Here is a 21,481-nt window from a genome sequence, read left to right as displayed (position 1 = left end):
ATTGTATTTTTTGTAATAACCCTATGTTTCATATATTCCACCTGCGATGCGGAAAATATTGGCTGATGTGACTAATTCCACTGTATCCATCGTCTTATTGCATATGTCCTCTTCCTTTGTTTCCTGCATGAAGGTCATTGAGTTGGAGAATCGGGAAGTGACCAACAGATCTTGTACATGCAGTGCTGCTCGAATCCTTTGATTTTTTGGGCATAATTTTTGCTTCATACTACATCATCCATGACCCTAGTTTTACTTTCTTTCCCTTTGGGCCCTGCCTGTAATAGTTGGTCAGGGGATCAATACTGGGGGACTGCTAGCATGTGATTGATGTCAATTTGAGCTTCTGCCATAGCTGGTCCCAAGAGGCCAGGTAAGGGAAGAAGGTTGATGTGTCTGGTGGGCATCTGATTGTCAAACTTTTGCCAATCTAATATTTAGAAGCCAACTCCAAATTTTTGGGAGAGAGGCTAAGGTGGTGATGATGATGGTGGGTAGATAAAGATGTACACATGAATGTGTGCACCGACACATTTGCACAAGCATTCACCTATCTATACATTGGCTGGCACTAATGAAGGTTTGCACAAGCATTGGTCTCCATCAATGCACTCTTATTATGTAGAAATTATTTGAAGATGAATTCAATTGGAGGTCAAATGGCTTTGGCCCAAATCTTTGTTGCTGTCATAAATTAATAATTGTGTCATTTGCTGTTAAGAAAAGATACAGACATATATGTTAATAATTTGAAAAAAAAGAAGAAATATTGAATTCTTAAATCACATCAAGCCAAGTAAGCTATCCATTGTTTGGTATTTACCATGTATTTGTCTTTGTCCAGTCAAGTCCTTATCTTTATCCCATCCAGTCAACTTAAACCTTAGCAAGCACCATGGCATTTTTATTTTTTATTTTTTGGAGAGGTAACGAAACTTTTATTAAACAAGATCAGCAAAAGATGAGAAAAGAATACAACCCCAAGATGCACTCACACCCAAGAATCTAAAAACAAGGTGGTTCTACTAATAACCTCCTCAACCATCACCTGAATATTGTTGAAACAACAATCATTGATGTAACTGGATACATGGATAAAATCACGCAAGCACCATGGCAATCCAATGGTATAAAATCCACTCATTGATGTAAGTGGATACATGGATATATGAGTAGATATGATCATAAGGGTTTGGGCCTGCCTCACGTCCCTTTTAGCCACCTTCCTTGTTGGTATATTAAATTCATCAATTAATAAGCACACACTGCATGAAAAAAATCTGGGTAACAAAGATTTTCTGCATGTTTTGACACTTGATATGATGTGTAAAATTCTAAATAGTTGGTTGAAATGGATGCACTTAAGCCAATATTTGACTTATCTGATTCTGTGTATTGAATTTGAACCTTCGTGTGTCAATGCCTCAATGGGGGATTTTATCTTGAATTTTTAATTACCTGACAGGTTATTCGAGAGAGGGATATCTTTTGTTGGAAAGGATTACTTGTGCCATCTTCTGTGGGATAAATATATTGAATTTGAGTACTCTCAGAAGCAATGGAGTCACCTAGCTCATATTTACATCAGAACTCTGAGGTTTCCTACAAAAAAATTAAACAGCTATTATGGAAGGTATATCTCACCTTTCTTTTCTTTTGTTTTCTGGTATGTGGCATGTCTCAGATCTTACCTTGGGATTGTTCAAGAAAATTGGAAAATATTGGCTTGTTCCTTTTTGTGGTGGATCAGTTTCCTTGTTGCTCTTGTTTGCTCTTCCACTGCATGCATGTGTAGGTTATTCATGTGACTGTAACACACACTAATCTTTTCAATTACTATTAGATGTATTTTGTGGTTATTCTTCCAATCCTTTTTATCATTCTGTGTATGTTGATCTTTATCAACATCTATGACCCACTTAGAATGTGATTGCAAAGAACATACATACCAACATTTCATTTTTATCCCTCAAATACTTCAGTTTTAAGAAGTTGGCTGCCATTTGGGAGGAAGATGTAAAATGTCAGGATAAAGGTACCACAGAAGCAGAATCAGAATCAGAATGTCTATCTGATGTTGAAATTACTGACATAAAGGCTTATGACGAAAAGGAAATCTCAATTATGATTGAGGACCTTCTCGACCCACCAGCTGGCCTGCCTAGGCCAGACACATTGAAGAAATTTTTATCTGCTGGTGAACACTTCTATCGAAGAGCGAGTGGTATGGATGCAAAGATCAAAGGCTTTGAGAGTCGTATACGGAGGCCTTATTTCCATATAAAGCTGCTTGATGACATTCAGCTTGAAAATTGGCACCACTATCTTGATTTTGTCGAGTTGCAAGGAGATTTTGACTGGGTATGCATTGGTCTGTTTTTGTGCTATTAATGTGGATGACTTTGTTTTCCCTGTTAGTAACTGAAACATTTTCGATGCTATTGACAGGCAGTAAAGCTTTATGAGAGAGGTTTAATTCCTTGTGCTAATTACCCTGAGTTCTGGATTCGTTATGTGGAATTTGTGGAAGCTAAGGGTGGACGGGAGATAGCAAATGCAGCCCTTGATCGTGCGACTGAGGTTTTTCTAAAGGTATCAATTAGCATAACTAAGATTAATGTCCATTGGTCATTTTTCATTTTAGTGTCTTGTTTTTATTCATGGTATGAACCTCATATCAGACAATTATATTTTGGTTCACAAGAGGACCTTCTGCATTTGATTTTCTTTCAACTGATACAAGACAGCTGCTTGAAGGATGACTACAAAGTGGTTTAGACGGCTGACTTGCTGTCTTTATTATTATCCCACTTACACATGTTGTAAATGAGTGTTTGCACCAAACCAACACACTTAACTAGCTTTACTGTGAAAGCAAACTCAATGAGCAAAGAGAATTTCTTCACATACCACTGCATATGCGTTTGCCTGGGATACTCACACCATGCATCAGGTGGGGTATAGATGACCTGTCCCAAAAAATCAAGTTGGTCCAATCATCAGGCATACCACATGTATATTGGCAATTTCGTTTTTCCAAAACGCTGTCCATTGTTCTCTATACATATATAGCTCACCTAATGAGTTGATCATCCTGAATTTTGGGCAGATCATCAACAGGGTGGGGCCACCTGATGCCTAGTTTGGATTTCCTGCACACGTGCAAGGTTGGCATGTGTCACTGCATGTGGAGTGGTGCCTTTGGGTTTAGCAAACCTCTTGCTTGTGGATCAGGCTATCCTGATGATCTTTCTTTGTGCATGTGCTGATGTTTATGGTACTTGAATGCCTAGAGAGTTCCGGGCATCCATCTCTTCTGTGCAAGGTTTAAGGAGCGAATAGGAGATACTGTCTGTGCACATGCTGCCTTTCTTCCATGCAGTCCAGATTTAGCCTCTCACTTCATCGAGAATGTTACAAGGAAAGCTAACATGGAAAAACGTTCGGTATTTTATTTACCCTCGACATCTTTTTCAAATACAGTAATGAAGTACAGCATTATATCAACCCCCCCACAAAAAAAAAAAAAAAAAAAAAAACAAAAAAAAAAAAAAAGAAGAAGAAAAAAAGAAAAAAAAGAGAAAAAGTACTGACATCAGTTCTATGTTTCCAGGGAAATGTTGAAACAGCTTCAATAATATATGAGAAAGCAATTGATATGGCAAAAGAGAAACAGAATCCATGGATTCTATCCCTGCTTTATGCTCATTTTTCTCGATTTACATACACGGTAGTATATGCTAGTTTCTTGGATATGCTTTCCTTTTTGAATACTGTTATCTATTACTAATTCAAATAAATGTCTCTTTGTTAAGATGGATTTTTACCAAAGTCCGCTTCCATAAAATTCATATCTGACATGGTTACGGAGTCCACAAACACTGTTACCATAAAGTCACGGGTGCTTGCTTCCCAATTCACATTAATTGGGCTTGGCTTTGTAGTTCTTGGCACCCTGCAAATTAATGAAAAGGTTCAATTCACTTTTTAGAGTGAGAACTAGGGGTGGTGGGTTTAGGCCCATCCTACTTCTAAGCCAGGTTCGGGCCAAGTTGGATTTGGGTTGCAGGTTAGGCTCGGGGTAAAAAAGCAGCCCATTTAGATTAATGAGTTGGGTTTTGGTTTAAGCCAACCCGACCTGAATGACCATATATTGAATCGATGGGCCGGGCCAAATGACCTAACCCAACCCAATCCACTACCCAAAACAAAAATATGCTTACTATAGTTTTGATCCTCTAGACCTCTTAAACATTTTAGCAATTCACTTGCCACTTGTACCACAACAAATGTTGGCGTCTTTGTGTCTATTATGTTTTCTTTGATTAACAATTTAGAAAACTAATGAATGTTTAAGAATTCAAGTGGGCCTATGGTTAGGAATCCAAACCATTGGTTTGTTGGATCTAGTGTTTGAAGTATCGGTTTTTTCTACAAGTTTCGCTGGCCGGGGATATGGAAACAATATCGACATCGCCGATAACTGGAAATGCAGGGAAAGATGGGAAAAACAGTGAAATTTTTCAGTGAAACTTCAGGGGATGCTAAAATACACATATTTGCATACTTGGGAATCAAAAAATTGCGAAGATAATGCATACATAATTTCCATTTAATGGGGGCCTAAAAGCATGTGTTGTCTTAAGAAACTAGTCCAACAATCACGTCCATCTAACCATCCATTCAACCATCCAAACATCCATTGGTAATTCCGAATATTGACAACACACGATATTTCATCGAGAAATTGTTTGACAACTAGAAAGGAAATGGGAAACGGAAGATTGTGGTCTAAATGTTGTCCATGTTGCGATAACGATAATATCGCAATATGATTGATATTATTGTTGACAATTTGAGCACTACATACAACCATGGCCCCAAAAAAAAAATTTGAAATAAAATTTTTTAATAAATAAAATTTTGGCAGTTTTGATACATTGGCGAAATTATCAAAATGTTGTCGATACATGCAACACCTGGAATTTACATGGTCGAAAATATTGGCGATGCAAGCGACATATGGAATTTACACAGTCGAAAATATTAGCGATACATAGGCGATACTTAGCGATACATTGTTGATGCCTGAAATTTTTGAGACTACCACTGTTATTGGTATCACTACCAGCTTTATTGGTATCGCCAAGCTAGAGTTATGGATAATATCGGGGATGTTTTGATAATATTGGGGATACTTTGAACAATGGTTGGATCCATCGTGGATTGGCCATGTTTAGGAATCCAAACCATTGGTTTGTTAGATCCACCGTGGATGGGCCATGAGTGTGTCATAGCGAACTCCATACACATGAAACTGCAAGAAGAGCCATGAAGTCTAACATGAGAGATTTTAGTTAGTATATGGGTCAGGATGGGCAGGTCAGTTGAGCTCGATTTGACTACAGTTAAATGGGTCATGTTGGGTAGGGTTTGGGCTCTAGAAATTTTAAGCGGGTTGGGTCGGGTCGTCGGGTAATGGGTAGGAGGTTGGCTTAGGGCCAAATTTCTTGACCTTTTTATTAAATGGGTCGAGCTTGGGCGGACCTCAAACCGGACTGAACCCAACCCATTGCCATGCCTAATGAGAACTGCAAATTTGTTTCAAAAATACTTTCTACTTCTTTAGATAAGAGGGTTACTCTGGTCTCTATACCCATCAATGAGATGTGTTCTTTATTCTTAATCTTATTATTATTTTTTCTACCATCTTATATTTTTGTAGGCCACTGGTAACATTGATGCTGCTAGAGACATCTTGATCAAAGGTATTCAACATTTGCCTCCCAACAAATTACTTCTTAAGGTACAATATCCTCTTCTGTTCCATTTATTGTAGAGTTTTAAGTACACTTGTAGTTTGACTGGATCCCTTAATTTGGGATGGTTGATTTCTTTCTTACAAATATGCTTTTAGTGTTATGTCCATGTTACCATCTAGATGAAAAATGTAGTACAAACGAACTCATACTCCTTAGTTCTTTAATAATTATTAGCTTGTTTTATGTAGTCAGTGACAGTTGCAGAACAACAATTAGTATTTTCAAACCTTTATTTTCTTAGATTGTGAATATATGTATGTATATGCACACTCATGTGTGGCTTTGTCCGTGTTTACGTGTGCCATGTGTGTTTTCTTAGACTAGGTTCTTCTACGCATTGTGGACATGTGTATGCACTGTATCTATGAGTGTGCCTGTGTGTGAATAGAATATGTTCTTCCACTTCACAGTGTGAATATATGTATGTGTGCGTGTGCTCGAGTGCACGCGTGAAACTTTTGGTAACCACTTTAGCTTGTGGAGACGATTTGGTCATTGAGAACATCAACGATTGTGTCTGTAGGTGGTAAAACGGTCGAAAGTGTGATGGTTTGTTCTTCGATACCATCGTCAGTATGGTGCCCATGATAGATGGAAAGATCTTCCACATTGAAAGTAGGACTGATTAGGTAAATCTGGAGGTGATGAGGACATTACTTCACGTACACCTTTGCATACGTATCAGAGGAGGTGGGCTAGACCAATTTCTCTGTGGCTAGGCGAGTACCCATGATCAAATTGAAGACCCCATGTGCATGTGCGAGCATTTGGAAGACACACTTGGATGATGCACATGAGCTGCTTTAGGGAGTGGGTTGGATTCGAGGGACGTGACGATCATGCTGTTGGATCGCATGGATCACATGATTGGGCCATTGATCGTGGATCGTCTTCATCAGGTTTTTTGAGAGAAAAAAAGAAGAAGAAAAGCTCATTGCTTCTTCTTCCATCTTCATGTGATTTGAAGTTGACTTCCATGTGATTTGGAAGGAAGATTGGTGTGAAGCTAATCTTTATCAACGGAGGTGCAAGGTCTCCATCTATCACTCTTATTAGCATCCCTTCATCAACCATCGAGGTATTCTTCCACGTTCTCCAATTTTTCGTTCTCCTTCATCCCAAGTCATCAACATCCACCCAATCTTCATCCCTTATACATTCAAACCCTAACCCTAAACCTAGAAATCCCAAATCTTCCTATTTTCCCAAATTACCAAACCTAATTCTTCACATTCTTTCATTAAGCCCAAATCCTTACATTCCCTCCATCCAAAACCCTAATTCCCTTATCCTGGTACCCCTTTAACCCCTTTACCCAATTTACCTTATTAACCCTAATTCCAAGTTTTCCTCAATTTCCCTAATAATTTCACCCATTGTTTTAAATATCGACGATATCGGCCGATATATCCCATGATATTTCTTGTATCCCACTCGTGCGATACGAAACGCACAAATAGTGGGATATATCCCACATGTTCGATCTGGTGAGATTTTTTTTTGATCCTTTTTTATGTAAATCATGTTAAATCATTATCAAATTGTTACAAATCTATGTTTTGTCATGTTTTGCATGAAAAATCATGGATCGGGAGCTTCGATTTTGAGATTGGAGAAGGACTAAGTTGCAGAAATTTGAAAAAAAAATAAAAATTTCCCAACTTCTTGCAAATTGGTTGCAATCTGTGTCCAAACATAAAATCAAACATGTATGTAACTTGATTTAGTGATTCTTCTTTTGCTTTTGAATGTATTGCTTGTGTTTCCACACGTCTTCTTACATTTATAAATTATATGAATTACTTTTGAATATACTTGCATCAATTCAGTTAGACAATGCATATACTTTTGAATGTATTGCTTGTGTTTCCACCCTTGGGATATGCACTTGTTTTTTTGTAATGTTTTGATTTGTAAGTGTGTATTGATGTCTTTTTTAACAATCATTGAAAATTCATTGAAAAAATCGACCAATTTCCAATGTTTTCCCATGTTTCCAACAACAACGATACATTACGCGATACAACCGATATATCCCATGTGATAACCGATACGTATCCATATCCCAAGGGTGCGATACGTAACGCGATACCAATATTTCAAATACTAATTTCACCCTAGGTAGTATTAGATTTTCTCCTTTGAAATAGGTTTTACCCTATACTATTTGGATGTCCCTACATCCATTAGATTTTAGTTTCCTTTATTCAATGGTCTTGTAAGATGATGTTTGATAACCTAGGCTAAAATTATGCATGATCTTCTTTTGGGATTTTGATATTTGTGATGATGATAGCAATTTTTATGTTTTATTTATTTATTTATTTTATTTTTTTACATTTTTTTTATAAAAAAATTAAGTTAATTTTGCTAATTGATCCCACCAATATTTGAGTTCATGCATCGGTCCTACATCAAGTGGGAGATCTAAAACACAAGTATTAATACTAATCTTCCTTATGATTTTGAATGGTCTCGCATTGCGAGGATGAAACTTCTTTGAGGTACCTGGGGACAACCGTTCAAGATGAATACATGCCATAACCATGTCACCTTCTGCAAATTCAACAAAGCAATGTCTTGTGTCTGCATGTTGCTTATAACTTTCATTACTTGCGGCGATATTGCGTCAAACTTCGTCATGCACCTGCTGCATATGGCGGATGAAGTCATCAACTTCTGCACTTGGTCTCGACTTTATAGGTAGAGGAACCAAATCAACTATAAGACGCGGTTGTATACTAGTTACTGCTTTAAAAGGTGAAATTCATGTGGACCCGTTAACTGAGTTATTATAAGCAAATTCAGCCATGGGCATTACTAGGTCCCCACATAGCTATATGATTGTGGACAAGACATTGTAATAACTTGCCCAATCTACAATTAACCACTTCCGTTTGACCATTAGTTTGAGGGTGGTAGGCACTGGACAACTAAAGCTTGGTTTTCGTTGTTGCCCAGAGAGAGTGCACCAGAGGCTAGTGTAGAGTTACTTATTGATGCCATTCCGGTAGTGGATGAGTTTGATGATGTCTTTCCTAATGATCTACCGGATGAGTCTCCCCCTAGGAGGGATATAGAACACACCAGAACATGGGACACCGTAATACCTACAGCTGAGTTTGCGTTTAATAGTTATGTCGATAGGTCCACAGGTCTCAGTTCTTATGAAGTCGTTACTGGTTATAAACCTGAGAAACTTATTGATATTGTCCCTATGTCTCTGTCCCACTAGCCGTCAGAGCCTGCAGAGTCTTTTGTGCATCACATTCATTCATGGCATCAAGAAATCAGGCAGAAGATCACTACTAGTAATGAACATTACAAATTTTCTGCAGACCAACATGAACGTTTCAAAGAATTCAATATTAGGGGCTCTGTGATGGTCCGCATTAGGCCCGAGTGGTATCCTCCGGAGGCTGTTCGTAAGTTACACGTGCGTAGCGCTGGACCCTTCAAAATTATAAAACGAAACAGTCTCAATGCATATGAGGTAGATCTTTCACCTTCCATGAGAATTAGTTCTGCATTCAATGTGGAGGATCTAGTTACTTTTTAGGGGACCACTGATATTTTGTTCGGCCCTTCGCCCACCCATCTTGATTCCCCAGATTTATCCCTTGATCCATGGCCCCCTCCCGACCCATTTTTCCAACCTCTACCTCCCATACCTACATTTCTTGACCCATTTTCTCAGCCTCTTCGTCCCATACCTACCTGTTTCAACCCATTTTCTCAGCCTATACGTCTCATACCTACCCGTCCCGACCTATTTTATCCAGCCTCTATCTCCCATACCTACTCTTCCTGACCTTTCTTCACAGCCTCTGCCTCCTATACCTAACCTTTACACACCCAGAGAGGAAATAGATGATATCTTGGACCATCAGATAGTTTCAACGTCGGACGGTGGGTTTCAGAAGTACCTGGTTAAATGAAAGTCACGCCCAGCTTCAGACAGCACGTGGCTCACTGAGGAGGGGTTTCAGAGACTTGATCCTGACATCCTGGAGTGGTTCAGGAGTTTTATTTCGCCAATAGCAAAATCTTCGCAGCTGGGGAGAATTGATGGGGACATCACACGCACACGCGCACGCACGTCGTCTCCTACGCACGTACACCAGAAGAAGGAAGACCCCACCGTCAATCTGGATCGATGACAATGTCCAGGGAGGGCCTTCTAGTTAGGAGACGAAGTTTTGATTCAAAAGAGTAGACCCGACAATCAAGAAAAGCCCACTATGGGATCTCATGATCGTAGCCCACTAGTCGGATTGATTTCATATTTTAGGTTTTGCTTATTGTTATTATTTAGAACATCATGAACGCTTTAGATTTTTTTGTTTGGTTTTTATTTTAGTTTACTTCATCACCAAGTAATAGGTTGCGCACATGGCACGAGTTTTGGGGTATAGAGTTTTTCTATAAATAGGCACCCCTTGTAGTTCTTTTGATTCATTGAAGATTAATAAAAATTCTGCGTTTTCCTACTCTCTGAGTTGTGAAGCCTAATTGGGTGTGAAGCCTTCCCTTCATCGAAGGGTTAACTACCATAGTGCGAAGCCATATCTATCCCGATTCGCCCCCATCCACCGCCATCTCTACTACCCATCTTCTACCATCCCTTCTTCTCATCTCACCCCATCATCTACACTTCAAATCAATCATTTATTGCAACAATTCTCCTCCCTACATCAGAATTTCAGAATCTGGCCCTACAGGAGGGTTGAAACTTCGGCCGAGCACCCCGCATAAACCGTACATCGGATCGAGCTGAGATTTGGGGGTTTTGGAGTCCATCCCTGACCGACCAGGGCTAAGGTGGCATTTTTTTTGAAAAGTGGGCCCCACACACGTGCGGCCGGGATCACACACACGTACGTCTGGGCCATTGTTATTGTCCACGCGTGCGGTACTTCTCTGGTTCGTCTCTCTCTTCTGTTTCACTCCGCTTTCACCCAAAATCCCTAAACCTAACCCTAAATTACTCAAATCTCCAATTTTATGCCCATTTTCTTACCCTAGGGTTCCCCGAATTGAAATTTCTGAATCCCTTGGATTAGAGACTGATTACTATGCATGTGTGGATGATTATTTCTTATTTTTGAGTATCGTTTGGTTCATAATTTTTATTGATCCAGCCTATCATGTGTAGGCCTGGACCTGTATAGATTCCCCTTAATTGAATGTTTGGACTTTCATGTGGGATATGGAATTTATGTAATTGTTTCTGAACTAACGTGATCTTATGCTTGAAATCTCGCATATCATATTTAATTTTCATGTTCTGCATCATGCGATGAGACAATGTACCGTAAGCAGACCACTGATGTACTCATGAAGGTACACTTTTTAAAGTTGATTTAAAAGCACTCACAACGAAGGACTCTCAAGATGAGACTTAGGTGATTGAGGTGCTCATTTCTTGACTTACTGTAGATAAGAATGTCGTCAAAATAGACAACGACAAACTTACTAATAAAAGGGTGCAACACTGGGTCATGACGTGCATGAAAGTGGTAGTGCATTTGTGAGACCGAATGGCATAACTAGCCACTCGTAGAGGTCGCCTTTCGTCTAAAATGTCGTCTTCCATTCATCAGCAGGTCCTATGCGAATCTGGTGGTATCCACTATGAAAATCAATCTAGGAGAAGATGGCAGCACCTTGCATCAAGTTCATCATATCATCAAGCCGAGGAATGGGAAAACGGTACTTTATTGTGATTTTATTAATAGTTCGGTTGTCTACACGTGCCAACTTCCATCCTTCTTAGGAGTAAGGAGGCTTGGCACCGCACATGGGCTTAGGCTCCTCTTGGATGTACCCCTTTTTAAGCAACTCGTCAACATGACGCTTTAACTTGGCGTGCTCGGCAGGACTCATCCGATATGTTGGTAAATTGGGTAAGGATGCTTTAGGAACCAAATCTATAGTGTGCTGAATATCCCGCACAACAGGAAACTCCTTGTAATGATCATCAGGGGCCAAATCTTGGAAGTCATGCAGCAGAGATTGGACTTCATCAGGAATAGGCTCATCCTGTTCAATAACAGGCTCCTGCACCTGTTTTGTGACTAGAGCGAACATTATGCCTCTCTCTTTGCTCTCTTCTTCGAACTTCGGCATGCTGAGAGCCATGGGGGTTTGAAAGAGTAGCTAATGATGAGGCGAGGTGTCGTAGGCTGCAACGAGCGAAGGAGGATAGAATGACTTCGCCATAGGAAGGTATGCATGTTAGCTTCACTGTCGCTTTGTACCTTTCGGTTAGAGCCAAGGTTAACCGAGAAGGATGTGGGTGACATTTATCGGAATTATGTCACACCAAATATCATCCTCATATATGCCGGTTTTAAATGATACCAAACACCTTCGAGTCACAGGGATGGTAGTGTCGATGACCCATGCAACCTTATATGGTTTTGGTTGCCTTTCAATTGTTAACTTGAGGTTTTTATTTTTATTTTTATTTTTAAATTTTTACACACACACTCACACCCCCTCACACACCCACACACTCACACCACAATGGGTGCTTGAACCCATGACCTCGTGTTGAAACTCTTGTGAGTCTACTGGTTGGCAACTTGAGCTTATCAATAATCTCTTGATATATAATGTTCATTGCACTGCCGCTATCAATGATCGTGTTACATAACCTCCCTTGGCATTTTTACTTGTGTACGGAAAGTAGTGGTCCGTTGCCAGTTTTCTTCTTCCTCAGTAGTGGTAAGGAGGCAGCATATGATAAGAGTATGGCCTTCATCCCAGCTTCAACTGCGGTTTCAGCAAGGCTGTGATGTAGGTTCTACGTAGGGTTGTTCCATCTCGATGTGTTCATTGTAATACTCATGACCGTCTTGGTAGTAGGGGTCCTCATCACTGCAGTAATGGAGGTTCCTGGCTTGTGGACACTGATTAGAAAAGTGCCCTATCTATTCGCAACGGTAACAGTCAACACCCCGGCGTTCTCCTTTGAGTGAAGGATTAAGATTAAGACCTTCCCCCCTTGGTGTCATGTCCTTGCATTGCCATTTGCTTTTGATATGAATTCTTTGGCAGAGGGCATTGTAAAAGCTGAGACTACCTTATAAGAGGAGTTTGCATCTGTGGACGCAGCTGAAAAGGGTGGGGAGTTGGTCGGAAATCTCGAAAGACACATCAACATCATGACCCAGAAATCTCAAAAGACACATCAACATCACGACCCGGAAATCCCAAAGGACATACATCGGCATGATCCAGTAAGTTTTGAAAACAATACTTTGTTGAAACGGGACAACACCTTGTTGTCCAGCATATGCTTAAGCCCTCCTTTGGTCATGCGAGAGAGGCCGTCCCATACATCCTAGATGCGAGTGGATTTAACCCATTTTCCTGGTAGTTATTTTATTTTATTTTATTTTGTTTTATAATATATGCATGTATATATAGATGATTATGTTGGATTTGATAATGCATATAGTTTTGGATTGATTAAATGTACATATAGTTCGTGCATATAATGTTGTCAAAATCATTCGTACTAGGGGCTGAATCATATGGAATCACAAATCATAAGATTTTTATTATTTTCTTAAAAAATTGAAAAAATATGAAAAACATAAATAAATCAAAAAATTTTATTTTTATTTAAAAAAAAACTCATTAATCTTCCTTTTGCTGTCAATGTGTACCAAGTAATACCATGTCATGATAGTGTTAAAGGAATCTTATTCCTTTAATTTTTTTTGTCTTTCAAGAAATTCCCTTAAAAAAATATGCGAGGGTCCTTTAATAATTTATGTTCTTGTTACCTTTCTAAAATGTAGAATCACAGTGGAAAAGCGGCCTTTGATATTGTAGACCAACGAAAAAAGATATTTTGATTTCAAAATATCTTTCCATAATACATATAAGTTAGCATAATCGTAACCATCCATAATAATATTACAGGCAAGTCATACATCAATTTGGTGTTTCGACCAGTTTAGAAGTAAGAAACCACAAAAAAAGCTATATGATTTAATGTTGAAGAGAATATATATAATTTAATCTCTTACAAAGTACAAATAAAATAATTTTCCTTTTCTAAACGATTCGTAAAAGTCCCACCAATTAAAAAAATTAAAATGAAAGTCAAGTGAAGCTTAAAATAAAAGAAAAAAAGTATAATTGAATCATAAATTGTAGGATTCATACAAAAAGGGATTCAGGGTTGGGATTCAAATCGTTTTGCTTAAGATTCAACTAAAATCGTATATCGTATATCGTTAATCATAGGATTTTGACAACATTGCATGCATATAGCTTTGGATTTGATAATGCATGTTAAATTTGATTATATTGGTCTAGATTTGGTGACGGTAATTAGGTTTGATTAGATTGACATGGAATTGATAATACGTGTTAGATTTGATTATATTGGTCAGGATCTAATGTTGATAGATAGGTCTGATGAGATCGACATGGATTTGATGATACATATGAGATTTGATAGTATTGGTTTAGATCTAATGATGATAGTTAGATCTGATAAGATTGATATGGATATGATAATGGATGTTAGATTTGATAGTATTGGTGTAGATCTAATGATGGTAGTTTAGATCCGATAAAACCGACTTCGGTCTGACAATGCATGCTTTGGATTTATAACATTGGTTCGGACCTGATGATCATAGATTAGACGTGATAATATTGAATTGGATCTGTTAATGCATGCTTAGGATTGATAACATGTATTTGATCTGATGGTGATAGATTAATTATGATAATATTGATTGGGATTTGATAATGCATGCTTAAGATTTGATAATATCAGTTGAATCTGGTAATGTGAGATAATCCTAATAATATTATTTAAATATAATGATAATAGTTAGATATGTTTATCTTGACTTGTGTAGGCTTAGATCTGATAATCTTGACTTGTGTAGACTTAGATCTGAAAGTTTTGGATTGAATCTGGTATCCTAGTTAGGCATATAGTTCAATCATTATGTTATGCATAGCAATCTATTAAGATGCGTATGCAATTCATGTGTTAGATTACGTACGGATGGATTTCCTTATATTCATGTAATGAAGATGTAAATCCACTTGGTTGCATATCTATAGCATGATGTACATATTATATTTCCAAAATTATATGCATGAACTATATACAAAACTATATGTACATTTAATCAAATCCAATATAATCATCTATATATACATGTATATATTATAAATAACTATATAATTACGATGAAAATGGGTTAAATCCACTCACCTCTTAGAAGAAAATCAGGATCGGTCTGCAAGACACCTATCTGTCCAAAACGTCTGCTGGATTGCTCTCGTCTCTCTCTCTCTCTCTCTCTCTCTCGGGGTTGAAGGCACGCTGGACGGCAACCGCTATCCAGTCGTTTTCTCTTTCTTCTTTTTTTGGTGTGGCGTGCGTTACCCCAGCCTACCATTGGTTGGATTTGTAGAGTTTGCTCTCTTCAATCCCAGCATGGTGTAGATTTATCATCGTTAATATTATATGTATGCTTGGGCGGATCCTTCCCATCAGCCAGCTGTGCCCGAAACAATTCAAACAACTATGTTTTGGAGTATGAACTTAAACTGAGAAGTTCAAAGTTTTGGGCAGGATTAGTACATGCATAACACTCAGAACTGGTCAAAATTTTCTTGGATTTGGACAAGCTTAGGTTTGTATAACTAGATTATAACTCAGAGAATAAGATATAGTTTAAGAGCATCACATTGGATGCCATTTTTAACATCAACTTTCACAAGCCCTACAACATATTGTTGAATGTTAATTATTTTTGCAGAGATTAATACACTTTGAGATGATGCACGGGGGACCAAGAAAGATAGATATTATAGACTCAGTTGTAGCTCAAGCGACAGCTCCACAAACAAATGTATATCCAGGCTTCAGCACTGACGACTGTGAGGAAATATCAAACTTATTTCTAGAGGTCAGATCTCTCTCTCTCTCTCTCTCTCTCTCTCTCTCTCTCTCTCAAGCATGCATGCATAAATTTTGCCATTCAGGCTGAATCACGGGTATTTTTTTTTTCCCCTTGAAGTTGTGCCAGGTAGAGTGCAGATGCAAGTTCATGTGTCTGAAACTCAAGGAAATAACTCATGTAAAAAACTTTTATTTATTTATTTTAATGTTTGGTTATTATTATTATTATTATTATTATTATTATTATTATTTTATACTTATACATGATTGATTGTTAGTTTATTTAGTTTATTTTTTACAAAATATTGTTTAAATACACCCCAAGTACATAGGACAAGGCTATGATGATAATGATGATGAGGTAATAATGTTAAAATATTCTACTTCTCTCTTTTCAATATTTGTATGGGTGTATCTGCTGATCTGATTTTTAAATGGCTCATCTGACACCGATACATGTGTCCAAGTCCAAGTTATATTAGGCACAGACATACTAGCTACTGCACGTTTGGGCATGCGTTTATGTGCATTTGCTCGTACATCGATTACCAGCAGGGCGCTTCAGTTGATTGACAACGCCCTTACTTAATTCCTCATCGAATTCGGAATTGCCAGCGGACCGTTGTAAACCTCGAGCTTCTCTGAAAGATTGTTATCTGTTAGCCTCAGATCATACTCAGTTTATGAATTGCAAATATGAATTAATTTTTTGAACTGCAATGTATCCATGTGTTCAAGTTGGAGGATTATTTCTTGACATGCCTTTATGTGTTTCTTGATGTATCTGTACTGCTGGCAGTTTGTGGACCTCTGTGGGACTGTCCATGAAATAAAGAAGGCATGGGATCGTCACAGGAAGCTATTTCCGTATCAAATGAGGCCTACTTCTTCATGTAACGAGAGTGTTGAGAAGGCCTCCAGTAATATTTCCTTGGGCAAAGCTAAGGTAGGAAGAGAAGAAAATCTTGTCCCTCTGCTTCATCACACTTCTGGAGATGACAGCACTCAAGGTCAGAATCAACATACACTGCTCAACACTTCACTGCAGAAAACTACCGATCTCCAATCTGACCAGGCTGCAACTGACCAGTCTGAACCAGAAAAGACTAATAATGACGACAGGCTGCAACAGGTACAATCTGCTGAAGTTGTTCAAGAACATACCGGACTGGATGCAACCATACACCATGTGGGGGTTTGTGATTCGGTGCAGGAATTTAGTAATACTAATCCCCAATCTCCAGTGACGCCACAAGAATACCCCATATCAACAGAAAAAGTTCAAATGGAAACTGATCATGAGCCCCGAGATGATCTAAGACCGCCAGCTCTGGAGACTCTCTCAATAAATCCTCAGGAGGATGAAACTCAACAATCCACACCCACCACATCTGTTGACCGCAAAGCTCTTGACACGACCTCTATGTCATATATAAACAAGCCACAGGATGATACTGATGGCATCTCTTCTAAATCCAATCCTACATGCACGCAGACTGAAACACCAGCTCAAATGCATGCTCAAACTCAGGAAGAAGCACAATCACAGCGAACGGTGCCCATGAGTGGAACATTTCAACATAGTGTTGACACTGGAGGGAGCTGGCAACAGACGAGTCATGCCGGGCAGTCTCCTAAAGATTCAGGTTCTCATGGGTATGCTCAAGCTCAACAGCCACAGCAATGGCAGGCCTCTCCACAACAACAATACTCACAGGCTGAAATGCACTCTCGAATGCTTGCGACTCAAGGTTATCCTTATCCACAACAACCTTGGCAGGCGCTGCAGGTTCAGCAAGCCAATCAACAATATCAGGCTGCTGCTGCTCAGGCTTACTGGCCAGCGCAAAATATGCAGCAGCAGAACTTTGCCTCTGTACCTCAGGCTCAACAAAGTGTCCCAACCCTTTCTCACCCTCAGGCTCAGGCTTATCAGTATCCTGTGCAGAGTTACCCAGGATTTGACTCACAGATGTGGTACTATTATCAGCAGCAGCAACTACAGCAACAACAACAACTTCAACTCCAACCACAATTACAGCAGCAACAACTACATCCGCAGATGCATCTACAGCAGCAGCAAGTACAACAGCATCAGCTACAGCAGCAACAGTTACAGACACAACTACAGCAACAGCAAGAGCAGCAGCAGCTACAGTTACACCCACAGCAACAGCAGCAACTACACCTACAGCAGCAACAACTACAACAGCATCAACTTCAGCTGCAACAACAGCTACAGCAGCAGCAGCAGCATCAACAGCAACCCCATCAACAAACGACTCCATCACAGATTCAGACGTGGAACGGCAACTATTATCCTCAGGTTCGTTGTGCCTCTAATAATGTTTAAAATATGGTGACTCATCTTTTGATTCACCCAGGAGGCCAGGAGTCTTCTGATAAGTCCTGGAACTTGGCTACAATCATAGAAGTGATTTGGCTTTGACTTGTTCAAGTCCAGCCAACTCAATTTGACCCAAAACTACCTTTCACTTTTCATTTGCATTTATTTATTTAGAGAATCAGTCAAACCTGTCCGATATATCAAATTGGAAGAATTGGACCAAATTTAAATAAATAGAATACGTACCATGTTAGGAATCAAATCCTCCAATTCCATGCCACAAAATTGATAACTAGGTCCAATTAATTAACTGCATGATATTTTCAACAGCCTGGTAGTCTAAACTGGCAATCGTGGAGGCAGGTAGGGAGGGAGAGGTCAGTATGTACCAAGGGTTATAGTATCGGGAGGAAGGGAGTGAGTTTTGTACCATAGGTTGGAAGTATTGGGAGGGAACATCTTTCTGAATATCAGTATCAAGGGGAGTATTGGCCTGGCAGGGCAAAAAGGAAAAAAAAAACAATATGATACAAGCGTTGCGTATCGTTACCGGCTTGTATGGGTCGAAACTTTTTAAGCCAAAGACTTGGGGAAAATATCAAAAAAGGAAAAAAAATGAAATATTCAAGAATGTGTGTGAGAGAGAGAGGGAGGGACGGACGGAGGGGGTGTTATGCTGAGTTTTCTAAGTATGATTTTTTTTTTTTTCTTGTACCTTAAACTCCTGCTAAAATGTACCACACGTCTCATATGCCAGCATTTGGTTCATATTTGCAGGGTCAGGTTGCTGGTCAGCCTAATGGTGAACCTTCTGAGCGTGTTTCTTCCGAACCACAACATCAACCTCCCTCAAGTCAATGAATTGGCATTCCACTCATAGCTGAGGTATCAACAACTCAGACTAGGTTGTGTTATTGGGGCTGTCTTCTTGTAGTCGGACATAGCACCCAATACATACTAAAAAAAGGTGCAGATTCAGAGACAGGAGGACATGACAGGATGTAGCTTGCTCTCCCTTGGTTCAGGAAAATGATGTCAGAACTGTTTGTTGGCTCTCCTGGTTCAAAAACAATATATTTCCTGACACTGATGCATCCCTAAGGTTGTGTTTGGAAGCACAACAGAACTGAATTTCTGTCATTAAGTTTAATCAAGATTAAATTACAAAATTACTGATCTTTCCTGTTATTCATAACGAGGAAGTGGCTCTCAGATTAGAAGTAACATAGTTGCAGTTGGGAGCCAATACCCTCAATATGAATGCTAGGAAATAATTTGGATATTTCCACCTGATTAGACTACTAAATCAGGTTCAACCGCAAATCAAAGCACCCAAACTCTCAACCTATGACCATAGATTGATGACTAATCGAAGTTGACATGGACTCGGCCAAGTCCAATATGGTTTGGAACCATGAGTCAGAATTGAAAATAGGGCGTGATGCGGCTGATTCACAATTTGACTCAAGACCAAAAGAACTGTTCCAAGTTGCGCAACAACTAAAACCTTGCCAAGGGCTACCCCAGTTGTAGATGCTTAGTGGCAGTTTCTAAAGATAGGATTTGAAATAGAGATTCCAGTATTTCGGTGGATTATGGTTTAGTTATATCCATTGTTCGGAGTATACCCGATGTTATCCTTATCTCTAGCTCGGCAATATCGAAACATTGGTAATGATACTGATGACACTGGTAATGATACCGATAACATTGTAGTATCTGAAATTTCCAGATATCGGCAATATATCACTAAGTATTGCCAATGTATTGATATCGCCAATGTATCGCCAATATTTTTTACTGTGTAAATTCCAGGTGTCTCTTGTATCGCCAATGCATTGATATCGCCAATGTATCGTTAATATTTTCAACTGTGTAAATTCTAGGTGTCGATTGTATTGCATTGTATCGACAATATTTCAATAATATTGCCAATGCATGGATATTGCCAAAAATCTGTTTATTAATAAAAAAATCATTTCAATTTTTTTATGGGCACATGGTTGTATGATAAAATGCATGTTTGTATGTGTATATATGTATGCATGCATGGATAGATGGATGGATGGATGTATGCGTGCATGGATGAATGGATCATGGATGGATGTATGCGTGCATGGATGAACGGATCATGGATAGATGGATGTGTGTTTGCATATGCATGCATGCATGGATGGATGGGTCATGCATGTGTCTTTGTATGTACGCATGTGCATGCATGGATGGATGATTGGTTGGATCCACCATTTTCCCCATTTTTCCTCAATGTTTCCTTGAGTCAACAATACATGCTTTTAGGCCCCATTAAAGGGAAACTTATTATTTGATTCCTAAATATGCAGATATGAGTCTTTTTCGCTATTATTTGATTCTTAAATATGCAAGTATGTGTATTTTAGCATCTCATGAAGTTTCACTAGAAAATTCCATTGTTTTTCCCACGTTTCCCCACATTTTCAGGAATTATCAATGATAATGATATTGTTTCCGTAACCCCGGCTAGAGAAACTTGTAGCAATACCGATACTTCGAACGCTGGTTATATCAGGTATCCAGCTCCTTATATAATGAAAGATCCCATGAGAAAGTCATACTAATCTTTTATTGTTTGTTTTCCCATTAGGCTCATAGATCTGAATATTAGTATCCTATTGGTCAATATGGGTGTATTGTATCTGTATCGGCTCTATAAGATACGCGATACGACCCTGTATCGGCCGTATCGGTAATGTGTGGCCTATATTGGGCTGTATCGACTATCGATCTATATCGGCCGATACGGGCTGTATTGGGTCCGATATCCTGAATGCATATCAGTCAAACCCGATATGCGTATAAAAGGCCCAAATCGGCCCTTTCTTTCCCCTTTGTTTTCTCTCCCTCCCTCATTTCTCCTCCAATCTCTGGAATACCTCGAATAAATCAATCCCAAGTGATTTTTGGCGCCATAACAGCAACTTGGAGGATCAAAACATCCGATTTCAACCAATTGGAAGGATCGAAAGATTTTGGGGCCGGTTTTGAAAAGGTAAAAAAAAATTCCATTTTTTGCTGTTGATCCTTCTTCTAATCCATTTTTATGCTTATTAGACCCCTGGATCGACCAAAAACTATCAGTTTCAAAGATCGATTTGAGCTTTTTTGGGCATTTATGCCCGATTATTATTATTATTATTTTTCAAAAATCGTTTTTTTAATCTGCTCTCAGATATGTACTCTCCAGGATCGAAAAAAAAAAAAAGAGTTTAATTTTTTATTAAATCTGTTGATATATATATATATATATATATATATATATATATCTATATATATATATATATATATATATATATATATATATATATATATATATATATATATATATAT

The 21,481-nt window shown here is 38.7% G+C and overlaps 1 protein-coding gene across 5 annotated transcripts in view; it reads left to right on the top strand.

Moving 5' to 3' along the window:
• LOC131245617 (pre-mRNA-processing factor 39-2) overlaps positions 1–19,291 on the top strand; it is a 33,337-nt gene extending 14,046 nt beyond the window's left edge. For 3 of the 5 annotated variants that reach the window (XM_058245196.1, XM_058245195.1, XM_058245194.1), the window contains 9 exons: positions 1,466–1,633; positions 1,983–2,361; positions 2,449–2,592; positions 3,294–3,446; positions 3,614–3,730; positions 5,726–5,806; positions 15,626–15,775; positions 16,568–18,094; positions 18,893–19,291. In XM_058245196.1, coding sequence (XP_058101179.1) covers positions 1,466–1,633; positions 1,983–2,361; positions 2,449–2,592; positions 3,294–3,446; positions 3,614–3,730; positions 5,726–5,806; positions 15,626–15,775; positions 16,568–18,094; positions 18,893–18,976 — 2,803 coding nt within the window. In that variant the 3' untranslated portion in view covers positions 18,977–19,291. The remainder of the gene's footprint in view (positions 1–1,465; positions 1,634–1,982; positions 2,362–2,448; positions 2,593–3,293; positions 3,447–3,613; positions 3,731–5,725; positions 5,807–15,625; positions 15,776–16,567; positions 18,095–18,892) is intronic. The other 2 variants (XM_058245197.1, XM_058245198.1) reach the window with 2 other exon arrangements.
• The last annotated feature ends 2,190 nt before the right edge of the window (positions 19,292–21,481 follow it).

Source organism: Magnolia sinica, chromosome 5, assembly GCF_029962835.1.
Source record: "Magnolia sinica isolate HGM2019 chromosome 5, MsV1, whole genome shotgun sequence".
Lineage (NCBI taxonomy): Eukaryota > Viridiplantae > Streptophyta > Magnoliopsida > Magnoliales > Magnoliaceae > Magnolia > Magnolia sinica.
Note: the sequence above shows the minus strand (reverse complement) of the source record. Positions and strands in the feature narration are given on the sequence as shown.